The sequence below is a fragment of the Varanus komodoensis genome, unplaced genomic scaffold, assembly GCF_004798865.1.
Source record: "Varanus komodoensis strain SLA01 unplaced genomic scaffold, ASM479886v1 scaffold38, whole genome shotgun sequence".
Classification (NCBI taxonomy): domain Eukaryota; kingdom Metazoa; phylum Chordata; class Lepidosauria; order Squamata; family Varanidae; genus Varanus; species Varanus komodoensis.
Window position 1 is genome coordinate 8,073,897 of NW_025335909.1, and position 23,073 is coordinate 8,096,969.

At 59.0% G+C, this 23,073-nt stretch overlaps 2 protein-coding genes across 2 annotated transcripts in view; one reads left to right on the forward strand and one right to left on the reverse strand.

Moving 5' to 3' along the window:
* SH2B3 (SH2B adaptor protein 3) overlaps nt 1-12,755 on the forward strand; it is a 29,254-nt gene extending 16,499 nt beyond the window's left edge. The window contains 7 exon segments of the mRNA XM_044440692.1: nt 7,773-7,874; nt 8,156-8,247; nt 9,615-9,709; nt 10,502-10,716; nt 11,167-11,338; nt 12,212-12,363; nt 12,365-12,755. Of these exon segments, the coding sequence (XP_044296627.1) occupies nt 7,773-7,874; nt 8,156-8,247; nt 9,615-9,709; nt 10,502-10,716; nt 11,167-11,338; nt 12,212-12,363; nt 12,365-12,523 (987 nt within the window). The 3' untranslated portion in view covers nt 12,524-12,755.
* A 3,012-nt stretch (nt 12,756-15,767) lies between these two features.
* Nucleotides 15,768-23,073, reverse strand: part of ATXN2 (ataxin 2) — a 37,492-nt gene continuing 30,186 nt past the window's right edge. The window contains 6 exon segments of the mRNA XM_044440620.1: nt 15,768-16,482; nt 17,184-17,277; nt 17,279-17,356; nt 18,516-18,743; nt 19,443-19,588; nt 21,978-22,031. Of these exon segments, the coding sequence (XP_044296555.1) occupies nt 16,454-16,482; nt 17,184-17,277; nt 17,279-17,356; nt 18,516-18,743; nt 19,443-19,588; nt 21,978-22,031 (629 nt within the window). The 3' untranslated portion in view covers nt 15,768-16,453.

Sequence of the window (23,073 nt, forward strand, 5' to 3'; positions counted from 1 at the left end):
TGCAAGCCACCTTCTGGGTTGCGAGGCATTTTTAAAGCAGCTTCTCTTTCTCTTAATTTATGCCACGGGCTTTCCTCCCCGCCTCCACCCCCTCCTCATTTCTCCATTCTGGGCAGCTTTGAGGTTCTTCTTTGAACTGCTGCTTCTTGGAACTCGTTCCTCTTCTCTGCTCCGGAAGGAGCACGTGGCAGAGCAGCAGGTTCTCAGATGAAAGGCAGTGCTGCCTAATGGATGTAGCTGAGAGTGTATTTAGCTCCCCAGATCGTTAACGAAATCTCTCCGTCACTTTTCTCCTGCGTCCTCTGTGTCAAGGGAGCAGCCCTTCCGGGGGGGGGGGGGGGGGGGGGCAGGAGTTGTGCCTTTCCTTCCAGGCCTTTGTGCTGCTAAAGTGGTTTGTTCTGCAGGATGGGTGGCTTGGAGACCTGGCTTTGGAGCAGTGTGGGTGGCCAGCGGCTTAGCTACGGGGCACGTCTCCCCAGCTTGGCAGACTTGGGATTCAGGTAGTGAAGGAGATGAAGAGGGTGTGGGTTTGTCCATTCCCTTTCAGGGCCCAGTTCGCCGCCCAGCCCTGCAGGGGAACGACGCAGACCTGCTGTTGGAGCGACGGGTCGTCCCCTGCCCACGTTCTGCCTCTGTGAACAAGCAGCTGTCGCGAGAATGTGGTTTAATTCCTGATGGTCTGAGCGGTTGGGCTCCTGCTGATGGGGTTTCTACTCCAAACCGTTCTGGGGGGCACCCCCCAAGCCCGACCAGCCCCCCTGCAGTCGGGCCTCCTGGCTTCGTTCGAGACCTTCGGCAGGCGAGGCAGGGGCCCCCTCGCCGAGCCATGCGCCCCCGCGGGCTCCCCGGACTGCCCCCCGCCACCGCGAGTGCGGCAGGATGGGGGGAAAGGGTGCCGGGCGACATGGGGGGGGGATTCGTGGCCACTGCACAAGCGTGGCTCACGCTGACGCTCCCTGCTTCCCCAAGGGAGTTCCTCGCGGACGTCTGGGGCCGGAGGGGCATTCGGGCAACGGCGGTCCAGCAGCCGCCGCTCGCGCTCGGGTCTTCCGAGGTCACCGGCGGCTCCCCCGCCCCGTCCGTCCTCAGTCAGCAAAGCTGCGCTCCAGATTTCTTTGGTAACGAGCACATCGTTTCCGATTTCCTCTCGGGCTGTTTTTATGCAAGCTCTTAGCAGGCGGGTTTCTAAGAACTCTTTGATAAGAGTTTCTTTTCCTGTCTCTGGGCAGGAGGTATGCTGGGCCCTGAGAAGAGGAGGGACTCGCTCTCCCCACTTCTCTGCCCTCCGAGCTGCTGACCCGGCGTGGGCCTCCCACGGCAGGGAAGCGGCCACAGCAAGCCCCAGCGCCACCCCTCATTCCAGCTCCTGCCGTGGCGCCCCCTCGCCCCGCACGGTCCGGGCAGCTCCCCACTGGGAGGCCGCCACATGCCTCTCCCTGCAGACACGGGGGCTTTGCTCCTGGCCCTTCTTCCCGGGGGGGGGGGCACATCCCGCTGAGCTCGAGGCCACTTTGCTTTGAGACGCCCAGAGAACCCGAAGCCCTCCAGCATCCAGCCCCATGCGGGTAGGGCTGCCGAGGAAGTCTGCCCCAGGCAAGGAAGGGCCCTTACTCCAGAATTCCCACCTGCGGCTCCGGGGAGTCCTCCACCCCCCCCTCCAGAATTGAGCCCCCACTTCCTCTGGCCGTGGTGCCCCTGCTCACGCCCCCCCCCAGCACCTCATTAATGAGCAGCGCCAAACGGAGATGGGGGCGGCCATGACAGCGGGTCCCACGTCCCAATATGAATAATCTTCCCGTGTCTTTCCAGTCGTGGCCTGGCCCACGGTCTTTTGTGGGGCACGTGGAGGAAACAAAAGCATTGCGTCGTGGAAGCTTGTGGTGTTTTGTGGAAGTGTCTGCCTGGGGTTTTATATCTTTGTCATATTGAAAGCACAGGTGCTTTTGATACCTGATTCTGACATGTGTGGTTAAATTTTCAGCATCCTTTCCCCCCGCCCCCAAAAAAATCTGATCTAGCAGGTTTCCTAATTTTTAGAATAAGAAGGTGTTTTAGCAGACGAGTCTCACCGGCCTAATTGGCCTTAAATGAAAATAATTGCGGTGCCTAAGCCAAAGCTCAGTATCCGTTCTGTTTTTAGATACAGAAAGAAATAATTGAAGGACAGATCTAGTCAACGAGAACTGCCATTCATTCTTAGAAGGATGGGATGAGGCAAATGTTATTTTTCACAGCGTACCGCAGAAATTTACAAGTCTCCACGCGGCTTTCAAAAGATCTGCAGGATTGCCCCTCCAGCGTGGCATCCCAGCAAACAGCACTGGCTCCCCCCTCCGGGAATCACCTCAACCACACGCAGGAAACGGGGGGCCACCGGCGGGCCCGGCCCCCCACCGGCGCCCTTTAAAAAACCGCTTTGAGAAGAAACAATGGGATGAGGCAGGGAAAGGGGCCGAGCTTAGACTGGCTCTGCGGTGACAACTGCTAGCGAACAGTCAACCCTTTTTAACGCTACCACACGCTGTGGGCCCGCGATGTTAGAAAGTGGCTGTTTTGAAAGCAGGGGAGCCTGAGCCGGAAGTGAAAGCTCCTTTGGGCCTCCCCAGAGGACTCCCTCCTTCGTGGACCTGTTCTGCAGTAGCACAGACCAAGGGGGTCCCATGCACGGCCCCTTCCTCAAACCGCAGGCCCCTCCCCTAGCCAGGGGCAGTCCGGCTATTCTGCTTGCCAGGCTGACCAGACACATGGCGCAGCGGGTGCCCCCGCCGTTTGACCTGCCGCGTGCGGCTGCCTGCCTGTGCGTGCTCCCGGCACTGGCGCCCTGCCCTGCCCTGCCTGCCGGAGCTATGCGTGCTGCCCCCAGGACCAACCAGGAGCAAGGGGGGCGTAACCGGGAGCCCCATGGCTGGAGGCGGATGCGCAACTGGTTCTCCCAGGTTCCAGGAAGCCGGATCAGACCTGTGGCTCCTCCGAGCCAGTGCTGCCGACACTGACTGGCCATTGCGGCTTTCCGGCATTTCAGGCCGGCTTTTCCCAGCCTGGCCAGGGGACATGGCCTGGCCTGCATGCCCAGAAGAGGTGGGGCCCGTTCCAGGCCGGGGCCCGAGGCTGAGCCGGGTTCAGTTTCGTTTCCTCCGCTCCAGCAGGGAGCCCTGTGTGGGTTTTGCCGAGGGCCAGAGAAAGGCCCCTCTTGTGCGTTTCGACTGCGCGAGAGGCAGGAGATGCCAGCCAGCGCTGAGCAGCTTTGCTTAGCCGGGCACACGAGCTGGGATGCCCCGTGCCAGGCCGGAGCTGGGCTCGCCCCGCGCGGACTGGACGCCCGCTTCCTTCGGGTTGCAGCGAGCCCAGGATGCTGGGTCGGGCATGCGCAGAAGAGACGGGGGGCCACGTGCACTGCCCTCTTCTCTTGCTTGTGGTGAGCCTGCATGCAGGAACACCTCTGGCTCATGCTGCCGCCCCCTGCCCTCCCCACTCTCCCAGCAGAACCGCTTGGCCAGGTTTTATTGACTGTCTGTTTACGCAAGCCAGTTCCAGAACTGCTTGGCTCCTAGGCAGAGGAGTTGGCAGCACCTGTGGGCCCAGCCCGCGCCTGCGGATCTGAGGCAGCGGCGCAAGGGCTTCTCCTGCGTACGCAACTCTCTGCACGTTCGGGCAGAAAACGCCCCGCGACTTTCGAAGCTCCCGTGCTGGAAGCTGTCGGCCTGCTTGGAATCGCAGCCTTAGCGCCGTTCTCGTCTGCCTGGCAGTTGTGGTGTTTGGTACGACTCTCCCCTTTTCGCCTGGCTTCCTTTTTCTCCCTCGCTGACAGTTTTCCCCCTTGCAAAGAGCGGAGAAGGTGCCTTCTTTCATTAGCGATCATAAATCTGTTTAAGTATCTGTGAGCGGAGGAAACCAAGCCCCCGGCCGGCTCCCAGGGGACCTCTGGGTGCCTCGGTGGTGGCGTTGCGCTCGCGTGTTCACAGGGCGCCCGCGCTGTTTTGCTGCAGAGACCTGCTGACGCGGCCTGCCGGCTTCTTTATCTCTGCCAGCCAAATGCCTTCTGTCCCTTCTTCTCAGGCTGTCGTTTTCCGGGCGTTCTGTTTTGAGGAACTGCACGGCGGCTTGGGCAGAGCGGAATGGCAAGCCGACAAATTAGTGTGCTCTGCCCCCTCCCGTGTCACCACTTGGAAGCGTTCACGGGGCCTGTGCTGCCCCAGCCGGCCAGGTGGCCACGATGTCGGGATGCTAGCCATTCCTGGGCCTGAGGAGAGGCGTCCTTCGGTGGCAGGTCAGAGCACAGGTCTTGCAAGCAGAAAGCGGGCAGATACGGGCTCCCTGGTGCTCTAGATTTCTGCCTGAGGGGTCGGCATTGCAATGCGTTTTCTTTGAAGCCTTCAGGAGATGTGCAGACAACCCCCAGTGCAGCTTCGCAGTGGAAGCTCGTGCTGCCACCTCAGTCAGCCTCATCCCTCGACCCACAGCTGAAGGCAGCCCGGCAGGAAATGTTTCGTGTTATCGGTATTCAGGCAGGCAATGAGCTCAGCTTGCCTTTCCGGGAGCCGTTCCAGTTCTCAGGAAAATGCCTGCATCTTTGCTGGGACCCTTGGAACCAATTAGTTTTCCAGCCCATGCTGGTTTGGCCACACACGACCCTCATCAGCAACCCTGTCAGTGAATGACAGGCGAAATGTATGGATGCTTGTGCCCCCGTTTGTTCTGCTATCATTCAATGTGTAATTTAAGGGGGGGGGGGTGAGCGTTTCCTGTGTCTCTGATGAGGAGGCAAAAGCCTTCTCGTGCCAGTTCAGCTGCAAAGAAGCAGAGGCAAAAGACAAGAACCAGTGGCGCTCATAGTGGGAAGCAGCGACGAGAGGCCGAGCCCAAAAGCGGGGCCTGGGCCTTCTCACGTGCTGAAGCCGCCGCTCCCTTCTCCACATTGTCTTCCTGGATCCGGAGAAAAAGCTGACTGTCCGAGAGCTGCCCCCAGTTGCTGGCTCCGGACGGCAAAGGAGCTATGGGTCACGTCCCTGCAAACCCCCAGAGGATGTGAAACTCCGAACCAGGAGTCATAACAAGAGAAGCCCTGCAGAAAGCAGAAGTGCTCGATCTCCAGATCGACACGACCGCAGCGAGTGCCACGGGGGCTTTGGCCACATTCCCCTCCGCAGGCAGGAGGTCCGACGACCCTGCTGCTCCCCACGGCGGCCCAGTCCCTAGAATGCCGTATTGCAGCCACTGCTGGCGGCAGAAGTACCGGGGTGGGCTGGGAAGGCTGCGACGGACTGGCCCCCGCCTGCAGGAGGCGCCTCACAGTGGTGGGGAGGAGGGGCCCCTGGGCTGAGCGACCGGACCCCGGCAGCCCCCGCTGCTCCTTCCCAGGGGGCTCAGCAAGCCCACCTCCCGGTTTCCCCCACCTTCCCTCTCGCGTCTCTAGGGACAAACGGTCGGTCTGCCTCCTCCTCCTCCTCCCCCCCCCCGGCCTGCTTCTGGCGAGCGGTTTCACAGATGCTGGAATCTCAAGCAGCCGTGGAGCTTCCTGCAGCCACAGAGTCCCCGCCTTGCTCTCAGCCTCCACCAGAGCCCCCTTTCCACCAGTCCCCCGTTTTGTGGGGTAGCCTTTTGCCAGGATCCGGCCGCGCTTTCTTTTGGCCGCCGGCCACCTCGTGCCCCTCTGCCGAACGGCCCTGGCCTGAGCGGTCTGTTTCCTCCCTGGTGGCTGGCTAAAGGCCGGTGAGTCACGGAGCCCTTGGCCAAGAGGCCACGAGGATTCGAAAGGCTTTTGCCTGTGGAAAAATCCCAGCGCTTTGTCAGCCGGGACTAGGAACGGCCGTCCGGGGAACCGACTGCGTCGCAGGCATCCTGCTTCCATTTAGCGCTCTGCCCTGCGTGCGTCACTCGCGCCCGCCAGTCCGGCAGCTTCATGCGGAAAAGCGCTCGCAGCTGCGCTCGCTCCCTGGGGGGTGGCATCACGAGGACGTGCGGCTCGCCCCGAAAGCAGAGCGGGCCGAACGCCACGAGGACGAGGCCTCCTGCAGGCGAACGGCCAGGAAGAGGTGCCACGGCCTCCGATGCCAAGCGGGATGCCAGCGCAGGACCCTGTGTGGGGGGGCTGCGGGGCCATTCGTGCGCGGAGACTTGTTGGGGGGGCATGCAGTGCCGCTCAGAATGGGTGCTTTTAAAGACCGAGGCCCGAGCCGCAGGGCCGGCACAGTGAAGCGTGGAGGAGGAGGGAGTGCGGCACTTGCAAACTTTCTAAAAGGCTGGGGTGGGTGAGCGGCTGGCCAGAGGCCCCAGTCCTTTTCCCGCTCCCGTTGCGCCAGGGGCCAAGAGGGCCTGGCTTTGTCTCCCTCTGCACGTGTTCAGTGGCACTCGTGCTTGGTGCTCCTGCTGCTCTGCGTGGAAGGGTCATCTGTCTGTCTGTCTGTCTGTCTGTCTCTGTCTGTCTGTCTGTCTGTCTGTCTGTCTGTCTATCTGTGGGCCAGGGGAGCAGCTGCTGCCTGGATCCACTTCTCCACTGCTTTTTGGAAGACTAGAAAAGGAGAAGCTCTCATGGGAACTGCAGAAATGGCAGAAAGCATCGTGGGGGGGGGGGTGGACTCCTACTCAGTCGATGGTGAAGCACCCTCTGCTGATGGTTTCACAGGCAGAAGGTCTCAGTTCAGCCCCCAGTTTAAAGAGGGATCTTGGCAGTGCTAAATGGAGGGCCGAGGGCTGGAGGAGCCGGTGCTGCACGGAAAGAGGAGGGAGGGCGCTATTTCGCTTGAGAAAAGCAGGCAGCTTGGCACGTCCACCTGGTGTAGCTGGAGCTCCGGAGCTGAACCTCGGAAGCCGATCGGCGCATAGCCAAGAGGCAGGCATCCTCTGGCACTGGAGGGGCGGGGACCTTTCCCTGCTGGCTGGTGGTCCCTTGGCTGAGCCCCAGGGCTGGAGGCGAGGCAGCCGGAGGCAGGCCCCTCCGGCTGCTGGGGCACAGACCCCTGCCCAGCCCGGATGCCTCATGCGGTGCTCCCTGCTCCATGCAGAGAGCCCCTGGGGAGGGGGAGGGGGGGCAAGCATCGTGTGCTGATGGCTTTGGGAGGCCGAAAAGGGAGAGCAGCTCTAGGCGTGCACTGCATCTCACGGGGTGTTCAGGGTGGAGGAGCCAGCCTGGGGCTTCCGGCTGCCACTCCCTCGCTCTGCCCGCTGGCAGCAGCTGGGAAGCTTCGGCCTTCCAAACCTCACAACTCTTGGAGGCAGCCTTCCTCAGCCAGGCCTGCCGGACTGCAGCTCTCATCATCCCCAGGCAGCCTGGCAAAGGCCGCTGTGAGCTGGTATTATTATTTGTTGAACTGGTTGAGGGTCAGACAGGGCAGCACGCCTAGGCCCAGCTACTGCTTTCGAGGCATGGGGCTGCCCCAACTTGCTGCAGTTGCTTGTGCAGGCTGCCTGTCCACCGGGAAGGGGGTGCTTTGTTTTTGGGTGCAAAGCAATGACGACGTGATCAAGCGGCTCACAACCCCCATGTGGGAGGAGCATCTTTGTATTAGCCTGGGGATGCAGCAGGACGACTTGAGCCAGCTCCTCCCTCGCTGGACACTTAATCCATGGCAAGCAGCCACAGTGCGACCGCGACAGCTTTGAGAGGGAACCGCACCGGCCTTCCGCGAAACGGCGGGTTGGCCCCGAGGGCTCCCAAGGAGCCGTGGCGCTCCAGCACAGCCCCGTGAATGCCGCCGCCGCCCCAGGCTGGCCCAGAGGGCGATCGTGGCTCCCGGCCGCCCTCTGCGCGCTCACCATGCTGCCTCTCTCCACAGAGCTCGCGGCCCAAGCTGCAGACCGCCTGCTCGGCAGTCCAGGAAATCCGGCGCTGCACGTGCCTGGAGATGCCGGACAACCCACACACCTTCGTGCTCAAGGTAGGGTGCCCTCGGGGCGGGGGCAGTGCCTTGGGGCCCTCGGGGTGTGGGGCAGCCCCCCCCCACTGGGCTGTGCCAGTCACCAGGCGGGAGGTCCTCACCCCGGAAGCAGCGCGCAGGGCGGGAGGTCCCAGCAGGGCCAGAGAGGCACCGCGCGGAAGCGGACGCGACCCGGGAAGGCAGCCGGAGCCCTCTTCCTCGGGCAGGAGCCGTCTCGGCCCCGTTGGAGTCCTGACCCGGGAGGCACTCCTGACACGTCCCTCCTCCCCCCGCACCGGCAGGTGAACGCCTCCACAGACATCATATTCGAGGCCGGAGACGAGCGGCAGCTGCACAGCTGGGTGTCCGAGATCCAGGCGGGCCTCCCTCCGGGGTAAGTCCCACGGCTGTGCGGTGCTGCAGCGCCTGAGCCGGCCGCCCGGCTTTCCCAGCGTTTGCTCGCACGGCTCCAAGGCAGCGAACTCCGGAGCAAGGACCCCACGCGGTTCGCACGAGCCGCTTTCCAAGCGCTGCAGGGGGCCGGGGCCGCAGAGGCCGGAGACGTTCCTTGAACTCCAAAGGGGAAGGCAGCACTCGCCGCGTCCAGCTGGTCCCGGGGCAGAACTTGTGCCTAGTGGCAGCACAGAACTGTTGTGTGGAGAGAGGGGGCGTGTCAGGGCTGGGGGGGGGGCGAGCTCAAAACCTCATCTTGCCAGCAAGCTTTCCAGCGGGCTTGAGGCGGCGTGCTGCATTATGCTGTTCCATCTCATAGCATTGTCTCGAGGATAAAAACGTGCGTGGAAGGCCGGGCTGCCAGCTCAGGACGTTCTCGAGAAGCCCTAATACAGTAAACCTAATGCAAACTCCCCCCCGCCCCCCCCCAGCTAATTTGGTGCAGTGGTCAGAGCATTGGACTGGGCCTGGGAGAGCCCGATTTTAGTCCCCACTGGGTGACTGGGCCAGTCAGACTCTCTGGCCAACCTGCCCCACAGGGTGAGGATAGAACGGGATTGAAGACCGTACAAGCCACCTTGGGCTCCTTGCGAGCAGAAAAAGGACGTGTTTACACGCAATAAATACCAGTGTCATGGAGGCAGCCCGCTGTCGCACAGCGGCAAGGCAGGTGCGCTCTGCAGTTCCTCGAGGTTCTCTCACCGACGACCCCTTCAAATTGTGGGTCGCCATCTAGGCCCCGAGACTTGGCACAAATCTCGTTCCATCCCAAGGCCGCAACGGACTGTGCTCAGTCAGGCTTCTCTGTTTACAGTGGGGAGCAGAACCTGGCGTTTTCACCTGCCCTTTTCTGTTGGGCGAGGTTTCGTGAATCCCCAGGATTTTGGCTCCCCTGCCCAGGAGGGCCAGCCCTCGTTGTGTGGCGGCTGCAGGGAATGTCTCGTGCTGAGACGTGTCCTTTTAAAATTTCAGCAGCACACGCGCGCGCACACACACACACACACACACACTTATCTGTCCCGTGGAATCTCATCTTGCAAAACGCTTTTCCCTTGTGCTCCTAGACCTGGCATTTATCTCGTGCATTATCTCCAACAAGGGTTTTGAAACGCTGCATCTTGTAAAGCATCATCGGATTTGCACTTGACTCTTAGGACGCCTGAACCTTAATGGTCCCCCGGCGGTGTTTGCAAGCTCTTTCCACCTTGCTTCCTGTGCCCCCTTTCTGCCGGCCTTGGTGCGTCGTCCATCCCACTCACGGCCTTTGCGTACGGAGGGTCGCAACTAAGATGCTTCGTGCTTTTTCAGGCCTGAAAGAGCCAGCGTGGAGCTGACCTCAGACACTCACTCGGAGGTGGTGACTGCGAGTCCTACGAACAGCAGTACAGACTCCCTGAATCAAGGTACGGGGCCATGTCCCAGCTCTGCAGGAAGCCTCCTCCTCCCTCCCACTCCCGCAAAATGCAGCTCCCCAGGAGTCCAGCCGCTTGGTTTTCGAGGTGTGGGAAGGGTGGCTGAGCCTCAGAGTTGCCGCAGGCTCGCTGTAGGACGGTCTTCTACGGGGCCCGAGACGCTTGACAGTTAAACTGCAAGGTTTGTTCCGGGTTTTCCTGTTATTCTCTGGATTTGCAAACCCTTAAGTCTTCCGCAAGAGCGTCTGTCGGCACAGCACTTGCTCTGGGAACTGCCTTGCACTTTTTGGAAAAACGGGCGTGGAAATTTTGAAAAATCCACACGTGCACGCAGGATGATAGAACAGGGCTGTGTACCCAGCCAAGCTGTGGGGCCCAGCGGGTGCTCATCTGCTCGGCAGCACCTCTCTTCAGGGCCTTGGACAAAGGGGGATCTTGTCCAGCCCTGGAGAAGCCAAGGCCCAACCGTGGGACCCTCTGGGTGCAGAGCCAGCCTCCGAACACTGACCCCTCCCCAGAGCCCGAAGCATCACAGGGGAAGCCCGCGTGGGCAGGCGCCAGGTTGACCTTTGGCCCCCGAGGCTGCGGGGCTTCTCACCAGGAACCTGCCCTTGAACCTGATCCAGCGAGGTCCTTTTGCCTGGTAGGAACATTTCAGAGTTGGGGTCACTCGAGATACACTTTAACAGTGAAGCCACCCCACCTTTGCTCTGCAAACGGAAAGTGCCCCGAATGCTGAGCCCCGGCTCCTGATGTTGCTGTGCTCTCCTTGCTTCCTGGCAGGCGCAGCCCCGTCCAGCCTCCTCGAGCAGCCCTGCCAGAAGACGGATCGCTACCTGTCCGGCTTCCCTTGGTACCACGGCTCTATTTCTCGAGTCAAAGCGGCCCAGCTTGTCCAGCTTCGGGGCCTTGAAGGACACGGCGTCTTCCTCATCCGACAGAGCGAAACCCGCCGGGGCGAGTATGTGCTGACCTTCAACTTTCAAGGAAGAGCCAAGGTATGGCACCGGCGCTCAGGAGTTCTTCTCCAGAGCCGCTCCCCGAGTACCATCCAGGAGTGGCAGAAAGCTGTGTGGACTCGCCCTGTAAGACGGAGCACGGTTTTCTCCGTACAGCTGAAGTAGTTTCTTCTTTTTGCTATATGGGGATTTGCTTTTTTCGGGCCACCCTAACAAGCTAGCAGAGCAAAACGAAGTCTAATTGGCACCAAGTCTCATTAGCAATGGCAAGAGAGATTCACAGCACCAGTTCTGAATTTTGGGACCGAGCTTCTAGTCCTCGTGGATTGGGAAACAGAATCTTCCAAATCTGAGGAGGCAGGAAGTCGGGCTTCTCCTCCGTTGTGGAGTGCACCCGGTGCCGGTCGTCTCTGCTCCTCCCAGGTGCCGCTGGAGCCTCCGCGGGGGCCGGGTGGGCCAGCCGCTAACAAGCCTCCTTTGCCTTGGCAGCACCTGCGGCTCTCGCTGACAGAGAGGGGCCAGTGCCGCGTCCAGCACCTGCACTTCACCTCCGTCCTGGACATGCTGCATCATTTCCAGCGCTGCCCCATCCCCCTGGAGTGCGGCATGGCCTGCAGCGTGCAGCTGTCCAGCTATGTGCTGGTCGTCCCACACACGCCAGGTAAGCGTGCCGCGCACTGTTGCTCGGTTTGCTCCGACAACCAGGCCTTTCTGGGTGCATCTGCGTTCCAGGCAGGCCTCTCATCGGGGGGGAGGGGGGGGGGGGGGGGGCAAAGCCAGGGCCACACCCCCACGGCTGCGCAGGCGCAATCTGCTGCATAAATCTCGGGGGACGGCCGTTAGCACCGGAAAGCAAGGGTTATCCAGGAAACTCGTTCATCACTTCCCTGGGAAGCAGCTAGGCACCTGCGTGTGGAATAGTTCTGCAGAAGCACAGGACGTCCTATTTTTTGCTGAACCCAGCTGCTGGAAACGCTCAGCCTTTAAAAAAACAAGCAGAGTTCTAGTCCTTATGACTTGCAGCAGCATTTCTGAACGTGGCTTGTTATTGCTTACTGAAAGGCCAGAAAACCGGAGGCACCGACTTGGATTTCCAGGTTGCTGAGAATGGAGCTGAACGGCCTGCCCGATGGCCCTCACTGCTCTCCGCAGAAAGCAGAGAGAACCCATGCCGCTTTTCTTCTGTCATCCGGGGTGCAGAAACCTCTCCCAGCTGCCCCCTCCCTGGATAGTCCAGTCGAGATATGGGGCCTGCCTCAGCTGCAGCCTCCGTGACAGGCGCAGGGGGGAACGAGGAGGGCCTCCTCCGTGGCAGCCCCTGCCTGGCACCAACTGCTATCTCCCCGTGCCAGGCGAGGGCCGTCTTCCCTGGCAGAGCACTTCCTTGCCTCTAAACGGGGTGCCAGGGCGGCCGACCAGCGGCGCGTCTCCAGCTGTGGCTGTTTGTATCCTCATTGTGTGTGTTGTGCTTCGGCGCCTGCCCCGGTTTCACCTGCTCCTCTCCCCCCCACCCCGCGCCTCCCTGTCCCCGCAGGCTCCTGCAGCACCGCCCCGCTCTCCCCCTCCGTCCACCGCTGCCGCCCAGAATCCAGCCACGTCCAGCTGGCCCCCTCCAGCTGCCCACGGACCCACCTGCCGGACAGCCTTCGCCGCAACTCCTCGGGGGAGCAGATCTTCCACCGGGTGCCCCCCCCCAGAAGAGCTGGCCCGAAGCCTCTGGCACAGTGGCCCCCTGGGCGTGTCCCCCGCCTCCCCCTCGGCCCGCCAGTGGGACAATGACTATGAGCTGGACTCGCGCGGGAGGGGGCACCTGCGGGCTGTGAGCAACCAGTACACCTCGCTCTGACGCTGCGGCCCAGGCACCCGCTGTTCTCCGCAAGGCCCGGCAGAGGTGCGTCGGTCGAGGACGCGGGCGGCTCACTCCACTCCTGGCGTGACCCTTGGATTAGGCCTGTTGACGGGCCACTGACGTTTCGCCATGCAGAATGTTGTTCTCTCACCGGTTTTGCACACGGCTCTGCCTTCGCTTTTAGATTTCTTACTGGTACACGTTTTGGATAATAGTTGGTTAATTTTGATATTGCTCTCATCCAGTTCCTTCTTTTTGAAGAGTGAGGAAAAGAGGTGGGCGCAAGGGAAGAGGCCAAGTCGGACTGGCCTGCATTACTGCCTAGAATGGATTGGCCTGTCCGCAGATCCTTCGGCCCCCGACCCTCTCGTATAATCACTGAAGTGAAGAGCTGCTCTCTGGCTTCCTCTGTCAATCAGTAGGTCTGAGTGGTATTATACGCTAGCCATGAAAGAGGGGTGAACAAGGCTGGCTCACTGGGAAGCGGCAGCGCCTCCTGCTCCCGCAACGGCTGAGCACCGCACCGCTGCCAGAGCCCCCAGGAAGGCGACCCTTCCCCCCCGCTGCAAAGTGCACCGAGTTGGCCAACTGCCTCAGCTTTCCAGCAAGGGGCACGAGCAGTTCTGTGAGTATACGGGAAAGGCCCACTGTGTGGAACACCAGAAACTTTATTCCGAGTCAGACAAATTTCCCACGTAGGGCAGCCTTCCTGACCCTTATCAGGGCCCCTTCGTGGCTGAGAATTAATGGGCCACTGCAGCTGGAGGGCACCTGCCGGGGAAGGCAGGGATCCTGCCCGCTGCACCCCAATGCAGGCTGAAAGACCCCGCTCCCTCCGTCTCGCCTCATACGGCTTCCCCTGCAAACGGCCACCAACCTTGTGGCCCTGCGCTGCACTGACTCCAACCTGGCTATATCCTTTCTGTAATGAGGGGCCCAAAACTGAGCACAATACTCCAGCTGTGGGCGCACCAGAGTCCTATAGAGTGGTAGTAATACCTCCCTCGATCTAGAAGCCACACTTCTGACCATACAACCAAGGGTGGCGTCCGCCCTCTTGACCACCGCATCACACTGCTGGCTCATGTTCAGCCTGCAGTCGACCAGCACCCCGAGGTCCCTTTCACAAGTGCTGCTCTCCAGCCACTTGTCCCCTAACCTGTACTTACGACAGCTATTCCTATGCCCCAAGTGCAAGGCCTTGCACTTATCCTCATTGAACGCCATCCTGTTGTCTCCTGCCCACTTCCATAGTCTGTCCAGATCCTTTTGGATCTGGAGTACCTGCTCCTCAGTTGTGGCCACTGCCCCCGTTTTAGTATCGTCTGCGAATTTGATCAGCAGACTGTTCACCCCTTCTTCATGTCGTTGATGAAAAGATTAAACAGGATCCTGGAGGACCGCGCCTGTCACTGGCCGCCATCCCGATGATTCCCCACTAATGGTTACCCTCTTTAACAAATCCTAGCAAGTGTTCTCTCTGCCGAAAGCTGGTAATTTAATGGGCCCCAGGGCTTCAGTGCTTCATAGCAGCTAACTTGTGCCACAGATTTAACTGGGCGGAAACGAGGGGGATGTGGGCACGGCCCACCGGGGAGCCTGGGGTGACACTCCCGAGCTCTGCGCTGACCCACACACGCTGCATCTTTTCTTTCGCGAAGGATCGGGTGTTGTGAGGAACCGCTGCCACCTTAATCTAGCAACAGGAGGAAGTCGAGGAGGGAACTGGGAAGTGAGAAGCCTGCTAGGGTTGTAATCTGTGCATCAAAGATGAGGAACTGACCTGAGCCTTGGCGACGATTTGGTGCCTTCCCTCCGGCTCGCCGGCAAATGCAGCCCCTCTGCTCCGGCAGCGGCAACTCGCCCCCGCTGGACACGGCGCTGCCCGGCGCACGGGGCCAGAACTGCCTTTGCCAGGTGAGGGTCTGCAGGGGTGGGAGAGCTCTCTGCTCACGAGGGCGGCTTCACGCAGGTGCCGAGGGCGGGGAGGTGCCAGCCATCGGGAACAGCTGCCTCGGCCCCGGCCGATGATGTGCACGGAAGAGCGCAGGGCAGAGGCCACCAGGGCCCGGCGTTTGCCGAGTCCTTTGAGGGAACAAGGTCTCGTTTCTCCTGCCCGGGGCACCTAACACCCCCAGAGTTTAGCACCATGTAGCAAAAAAGCAAGCAGGTGAGTCAGTCTCTTAAGGACAAAACAAATCGGGGAGGACCGTAATCATCATGCCCATCAGCCCCACACTGGTCCTTAGACAGTGCTTTTCCCGTCCCTCTCATACCCCCACCTATCTCATCCGCAGAGCTCATCTCTTAATTTGTCAGAATGAAGAGAAGCTTTGCAGGGTATCCAAATCTGGTCCAACGCCCCGTCTTCTAAACTCAAAAGCGCCTGGCACGTGGGGAGGGAAGGGTCTCGGAATGCTCTTGAGGACACACTACAATCTCACGTTGGCGGCAAAGCCCCACACGGAAAAGATGGGCCCTCAAAGCTGTCCCGTCAGGGTGGGCTTCCACATGCCGCCCAGCTGCGTCTCGCCGGGCCAGGCCAGTCTTCCTGCGCGGTGCTCCGGACGAGGTGGCTGGCAACCTCGCCCCACGGAGCACGGTGTCGATCAGCACTTGCGGCCCCCGAGCAGCTCCTCGCACGTCGCCACGGATGGCCGGCGGTGGGAAGAGGCCTCGCCCGCCACGGTGGCCACCCCTCCACTGCGAGCGGACGGGACTCTGGCGACCGCGGCACACGAGCAGGTCCCACAGCTTGCTACTTTTTGGGAAACAAGCAAACAAAAGTTCTTCAAAGAAGAAAACGGCGTGCTCTTTTCGTTTAAAGTCACCCCCGCCACTTTCCACTCTTGTACAGTAGAATTTTTCTATATATTGTTTCTGTATGTACTGTACATGTAACTTATTCTTGGATACTGCTAAGATTACATACAGATCTGCTCCTGCAGTACAATAAAACTGTTCGGAAATTATCAGTGGTTGGTCCTGCAATCGTTCTGCTCTTCCTCCACCAATTCTGTAGGCTCCTCCAGTCTACAGAATCTCAACAAAACGCACCTTATGACTGGTCAAATTCACACCAATTCACAAAAACCCTCCTGAGAGGGGAACCTGCTCGCCTCCTCTCCTCCCTCGCCTGCCTGACTTTGCTTCTGCTCTAAGTACCGAAGGGCTAAAGTCGCTTTACATTGAGAAAAGTGGGGAAGAAGAGGCAAGTCCACAGAGACACCAGAAGGAAAGGTCAGTTTTTAAAACTTTTTTTATTTTTATTTTTTTTTTAGTTTTTATTTTATATTATCTACAAAGTAAAAGTTTCATCTTAACTTAAAAGTTACACTGCTGTCTTATGACAGCAGTCCCCCCATCAAACATGATTTTATAAATAATATATCCATATCCTTTTGACAATTAGAATTTGCTTTTTTTCCAAACCTCTTTCAAGTTTAGTTAGAAGTAAAAGGGATTTCTTTTAAAGTCTTGATTTTTAATTTATTTTATTTTAGTGAGAATAGCAGCAAGAATCACTCATTACTTCCTTCTCTAGCTGATGAATTCATAACTTTGAAGGGTTGTTTTAAAAAATAAATAGCTTTTCCAGTTTTTTTCTGCAAGCGGAAAAGGGTGGCGAAAAGGGCTTTTTTGACACAACACATGGAATTATGGAATTGTCCCACAAGGGTTTCTAACATGCCTTTGTCTCAGTCCAAATTTCTCGCACTGCAAAGGTGAATTGTTAGCATTCTTATTGGATGTTATGCAATTTCTCTCTCCCTTAAAAAACCAAAATAATGACATTCTAAGATTTTTCTTTCATTTTGTCATGTTTCTGTGCTTCCGAGTTTGTGGAAGCAGAAGGAGGAAGGTATTTGGCCTAAAAAAAGAAAGAAAGAAAGAGGGATCCAGCCTCACAGTTACTCCAGTGCAGTTTTACAACTGCTGTTGATGGTGGGTTTGTACTGCAAAAAGAGTAAGAGAGAAAGAGAGAGAAAAAAGAAGAGAGACAGAGTTGAAACATGAGATAAAACACCCCAAACCTCATCAAGGACAATCTGAAAAGCTATTTGGCTACCAGCAATGTCTCACAGTTGCTTTGCTCTACACAAACACCACAAGAATGAACTCAATTCTCCTTTCCCTGCCCCAGTGCGTACTCTGGATGAACGAAAATCCCAACAGCTGCTTTTCTGAGTAACAGAGTCAGCACAACAGCTATTTCCTCCAGCAAAAGTATCGGTGGGAAGGGGCCCCCAGCCCTGGCGCTGTCCATAGGCCTGGGCCATGTTTCACAGAGAACCAGGAACGCCACCTGGGGTGTGGGGGGGGGGCAGCACCAAATGCAAGGCGGGTCCCCAGCATGGTGTTAAGAGCACGTTGCAAGACCGAGCACATCAAATACTTCTTAATACCTTGGGAGAACCGGAGATGTGGACGAGCCACAGGAACCGGGGAAGACGTGTGTTCGAGCGGCCCACCCTCCGTCGCAGCCCACCCCCATCACCAGCAGTGGCAGGATCTGCCCCGCCTGGGAAGAAACCCGCAGCCACCCCCACCCACCAGGCTCCGCCGGCATCACCCTGCCCCCTTCGGTCTCTCCCCCCCCCCCCCCACCCAGCCTCCTTGGGGCCCGTGGCCGTCACGGCGCGCACGCTCCTCTCACCTGAAGGGTGCGTCATGTAGGGGAAGTGTGCTGCTGTCGAAACTGGAATGTGCTGCAGGGCACTTTGCGCGAGGGCGGCCTGGGCCCCCCCCGGGCGGCGGCTGCGTCGCCATGAGCATCATCGGAGCGTGGGCGGTCGGGTGAGAAGGTGCCATCCCCGACTGCACGTGAGCCTGGAACGAGGAGCACGCGAGTCGCAGGGCCACCGCCGCAGGATCCCCAGCCCCGTCGTGCGACGGCCCCGCTGGTCTTGCTGTAAAGCTCCTCAGGCGCCTCTCTCTCTCGAGAAAGGCCCGAGCAGCTTGCAGCAAGCTTATGAAAACATGTGACGGCTAAAACCCGTTCCCATTAAAATGCCATAACGAAGCAACTAAAGCATTAGTACAGAACAAAAGACTCATTGCGGGCCTTCCAATGTTTGAGAGTAGTGAAGTCGGGACCTGACACCAAAAAGATGACAGTGTCGGTGCCCGGTGGGCATCACAGGGAAAGCATCCCACTTTCGGGCCAACTGACAAGGAGGCAGCTGCCTCTGGGAGCTCCTGGAGCTCAAGATCCAAGACCTGACACCATGTTTGTGTGGCTCCCCTCCCCTCCCCACCTCCCTCCGCCTTAGGACCCCCCTCCAGACTGCCAGGCAGCCACCGCTGTCCTGCACGCTGCAGAACGACAACCAGCCTAACGAGTTACAGCGCTCACAACCACAAGGCCCACGCCGGCCGCCGTGTCCCAGGCAACCGCAGCTGCTGCGCAGGGGTCGCCCCGGTGGGGACAGGCCACTCACACCGTCACAGGTGCCTGGGGCAAGAAGGCATGCGGTGCCGTTTTCCTCCAGAGGCAGCTGTGCCCCCCGGGACACCCTCCAGAGACTTTAAATTCACCTCGATCGCCAGTGGGCAAAGAGGGTCCTTCTGGGGACAGGCACACTCATCTCAGGCGTCACCAAGACCGAAGCACCGGGCAGAGCACATGGGGCGCCATGGCCCGGCCCAGTGACACCTGCTGGCTTTCCAGCTAGCGAGCTGGCCAGCTGCCTGAGAGGCTCTTTGCAGGCTGCTGCCTCCCCCGTGGTTTCCCGAGGACCTCCCGCCGCCCTGCCAGGGTGGAAACATGCCGCCTAAGCCAGGGCGGGGAGGCAGTTCAGCCGGATGAGGCCTGGTGGGAAAGCGCACACTTTGGGGCCTCGCCTGCGCCACGTGCGGCTGACCTCCTGGAGCGCAGAAAAGCCGCGCCGCCCATCCTGCTACAAGCCCAAGTCAAGGAGAAGCGGCTCCCCGCAGCCTTCCCTGCACCCCCCCGAGTCCAGAGGATGTGGTCCCGGCGCGCTCTTACCTGGGGGACGTGAGCCATGTGGGGCGGGTTGGTGTAGGCAGGCTGGACGTGGGAGGGGTGGATGGCAAAGACCGTCTGCTGTGCAGCAGGGAAGCTGCTCTGCGGAGACTGCGTGTTGGAGCCGGGGGTCATGGAGGGAGGGGTGGGCGCGAGGCCGGCGTGATAGAGGGTGGGCTGCTGGGGGGCGCTCGCCAGGTGGAGGGCCTGGGCGGCCTGGTGCTGATGAGGCTTCAGGGGGAGGGAGAGACGGACAGACAGACAGACAGAGGGTTATGGTGTGGTTTCACTGCAGGGCCTTCTCTGTGCTCGAGGGTTGCGATTTTATTCTTGAAAGATGTTTGTTAATTCATATCATGCTTTATTATGCATGTGGTTGTTATATTTTGTAACCCACCCAGAAAGCCATTTGGGCTAATGGGCTGGATAGAAATAAATGAATAAGTAGCTGGCACCCCGAGTTGCACGGGAAAATCAGGTGGCAGCAGGTGCAAAGCGGGGCCTGCTGGGGATTTGCAAGAGGCCTGCAGGGACAACCGTGTGCGGAGCAGGGCACAGCGGTGCGCTGGACTTGCAGCACACCGGGAGCCCGTGTGGGGCGGTGCTGGAGAGTGCCAGGCCGGGACCTGGGGATCCAGGCGCCAGTCCCCACTCGGCCACGGGGCTCCCTGCGTGCCTCTGGTCCGGCCACAGACTCTCAGCCCAGCCTACCTCGCAGGGTTCTTGTGAGGAGGAGGCCGAGATGGGAAGAATGATGGGAGCTGCCTTGAGCTCCTCGGAAGGCGAAACGGCAGGGTGCAACTTGAACACCCCGACACTGGCCCAGCCGCCGGCACTTTGCGCTGGGGACCCGCGGCCTCGGGCGGGTGAGGGACCCCGAGGCGGTTCCTGCCACGCCAGAGCTGCTGGCGGGCGCGTTCGGGCGCTTACCTGCACCGGGCTGGGGGCCGGGTGGCTCCCTCCGTGCTGGCTCTGCTGCTGCCCCGTGGGCGTGGCCGACGGCTGCGGGTGCGGAGGGTGCGGGTGCAGCGTGGCGCTGGGGTGGGCATACTGCTGGGCCAGAGAGCCGGTGGAGACTTGGGGGCAGCGGGGGGAGAGAAAAGAAGGCGAGAGCTGACAGCAGCACCCGGCAGGACACGCGGCTCCCTCGGCACCGGGCGACCTCGGCCGAATGGCCGCTTTCCCCACCTGCCGCCTCCCTTGCTAACATGGCTGGACGCCAGGCCTGCCTCCGCCCACTCAGCCTCGCTCTTTCCCGCTACACCAGCGAGGCCTGGAGCTGCTCTAAAAAGCGGCGTGGACGTGGCGGGAGGCAGGGGTTGCGCCGGCCACGTGGGGAAGCAACGCCCGAGCTGGAGCCCGAGCGGCCAACGACGTGCCCGGGCCGAGCCTCCCCCGACCTGGTGCCCTCCAGACGCGCTGGGCTGCACAGCTCTGTGGCCAACACGTGACGGGGGCTGCAGGCCAACCCATCCGGGGTCGCTGCTCGGGAAGGCGGCCCCGGCCCCTCCGGCAGCCGCCTGCCCTTCCTTTCCGCCCTTCCCTCTCTCCCCCGTTCTCCCGTGACCTTCCTGAAGAAGTTCGGCTCGCGGGGCAAGGAGGGGAAGAGAACCGTGCACGCCTGCTTTTGGTCCCGAGGCTGAGCGGCAACCCAGTTCACAAGGGGGATGCAGCAAGTTCGGCTTCCCGGCGAAGCACCGCATCTTGGGCGCGTCACATCCCCCCGGGACCAGAGAGGGGAGGCAGCCTGCTGGGGGCCAGGCCTGCCCGGTGGATGGCAGGTCACTGCTTTGCTAGCAGGGAGGAGGCTCCCGCACGGCTCGCCCAGCCGCCCCGCTCAGACCCTGAAAGTGCCAGGTCCAAAGCTCACCGCGGACAAGCTACGGGCACAGAGCTTTTAACTGCTGACCTGCCTGGACAGCTCCCACACCTGACGCAAAGCAGCGCAAGCCAGACTCTCCGGGGTGCTGCTGCCACTTGCGTGTTCAATGCCAGATAATTCACTTGAATGGGCTCCTTGCACAAAACCAAGGGCACCAATAAAAAGATGGCATCGTGGTGGCACTGCAGCCTCAGCCCTGAACACCCCCCTATTCCAGACCCAAAAGGGCTGAAAAGACGGGCCTGCTCCCCCGCCCCCCAGCCCTGGCTTCATGGCCCAAGCTGGGGTGGCTACTCAAGTACAATAGTTCACACGGCACTTGGTTTCTGCAAGGAACTTTTAAACCAACATGTTAGCAAGAGGAAGAAACCAACAGCAAAGAGGAGAAAGCTTTTGGAAGAGGGAGGCAGAAAGGGAAGGCAAGCTGCAGCTCGAGAGGAAAAACCGATCGTCAAGGCAGAAGAAAATTCAGAGAGAGGGAGAGGCTGGTCAAGTTAAACACCTGTCCGTACTCTGGTTGCAGGAAAGGGAAGAGCTTTTGATCAGACATGGGAGAAATGGGCTAAGGTGCAACACCATGGCGATTCGATCGTGTTACCGCCTGACGCGAAAGAGACTGTTTGAATGACAGAACGTCACGCGCTCCCAGGTGTAACACACTCAGAATCGTGCCAATGCATGGCGTGGCCCCCGCTTACCCAGGAAGGTCTGTTCAAAGGAAATGGGCTTGTTGAAGGAGTCTCAGTGCACCAAACCAAGTCGCACAGGTGCTCTCAGAGCACCCCAGGTGAGAGCAGGCTTCTGGGCAGGTTCACATGAAGCCCTTCCCAGCCCCAGCCCCAGCCCCGTGAGCACAGAGGGCTCCTGCGACAGCCTGCCGGCCGGGGGGATCCATTCAGCTGGGCTCTTCACGCTCCCTCCAGCTGCTCGGGAAGGGCCCCTCACGGAGGGTGGCGGGCTGCAGAGGCCAACACCGGATGCCGGGGGGCTCTGCGTGGGCTCTCTGCCAAGCTGGGCCCCACAGGAGTGGCCACATCGACTGCCGAGCTCAAAAGCGCCCGTCCCCAGCAGCTTCCAGTTTCTGGCCTGTGCCCTCCAGACCTCCGTTGCTCCCAGCCTCAACTCACACGAGTCTTAGGCCAGCTCCTTTCCCAAATCCCAACACAGGAACCAAGGATTCTGCAGAATTTACTGTGGACCAATAGAAAGCAGACAAAGCTTCCTTCGCAACAGAAGAGATTCTTGAGATTCTTGTTCCAAGGAAAGGAAAGAAGCAAAGACACGCACGAACGAGCATCTACACAACTGGACCTTTTGTCACCATTTCCACCAAAGCCACTAACCCGGCGTTGTCATTTCCCCTGCTTTGCCTCCTGGACTGAATCACATACTCCTCAAGCGCTTCATCCAGCATCTTTACATCTCATGCAAAATGTATTTCATTGTCAGAAAATCTTTCCCTAATTTGGAGTGGGTTTGGTGCAGACAGGCAGGGCATCTGTTCAACAAGCCTATTTCCCTGGCAATTCTTTTGAACTTGTTTATTGTACAAAATCAAAGTTAGTGCAAAAAACCCAACTCACTGGCAAAGTAGAAAGAAGGGCCTGTCTCCTTGCTGTAGGGTATTTTGGGACATGCTGAATTTGGGAAATAGAAAGGGAAGTTAGCCACATGCCACGAGATGAAAGCACCACTTCCAGTCTTCTGGAAAGGTTAACAGTCAATTATTGTTTTCATGCACAAACCAATTTGCAATTTTAGAAATCTTCAACTCAACACCTTCTTCCACTGGCCCATTAGTATTCAAATGGCCACTATTAAAGGCATTTGACATTCCATTAAATAACCACAGCAAAATAGGAAAAGTGCTCAACCAATTTGCAATGAAAATAAATACATTATTTCAGATTACAATCCCAGAAAACTGGATTTCCTCAGTACGCACAGCCCACTTTCCCAAATATTGCTCAGTATGGCATATCGACTTTGTAGCAGAGAAAGAAAACCAGATGGCCAGAGAGAGAGTCAGACCCAGAAAAATACTGATTAAAACATGAAGCAGAACCATAATCAAGCACAGGTGCATGATTTGTTCTGAAGTGTAAACTCTCACAAGTTTGTACTTTAGAACAAATGTTTCAAATCGTCACAGAAGTTCTGCAATTAATGGTTGTTGCAATTTATATTTATATAGATAATTAATTAGACTCAAATATGCTATTAAAGTATTCATTGTGGAGCAATGCAGATGCTACAAATGAAGACAGATCACTCATCACACAATTCCGGTATGTCTCTAGAGCAGTGGTGGTGAACCGATGGCAGCGTGCCACCGCGGGCACGCAGAGTCCTCTCTGCCGGCACGCGAGCCAAGTTGCCCCAGCATCGCCCAGCAGCCGAGCATCGGATAACAGCGCACACAGGGGCCATGCGCACGCTCGGAAAGGAGGAGCGGTGCCAGGCGATGACGCCACGAGCCGCGACACAGTAGCTGCGACTCGTCCGCGCTTTCGCACGGCCGGTCAGTGCGCTGCTGGCAGTGAGGTGCTTTTTCTAAACTAAAACATCCGTTTTCAGGTCTTGTTGTACTGTGGACACTTTATGATCAATAAGTGGGTCTGGGTTGCAGTTCGGGCACTCAGTCTCTAAAAGGTTCTCCAGCACTGGGTTAGGGTCAGA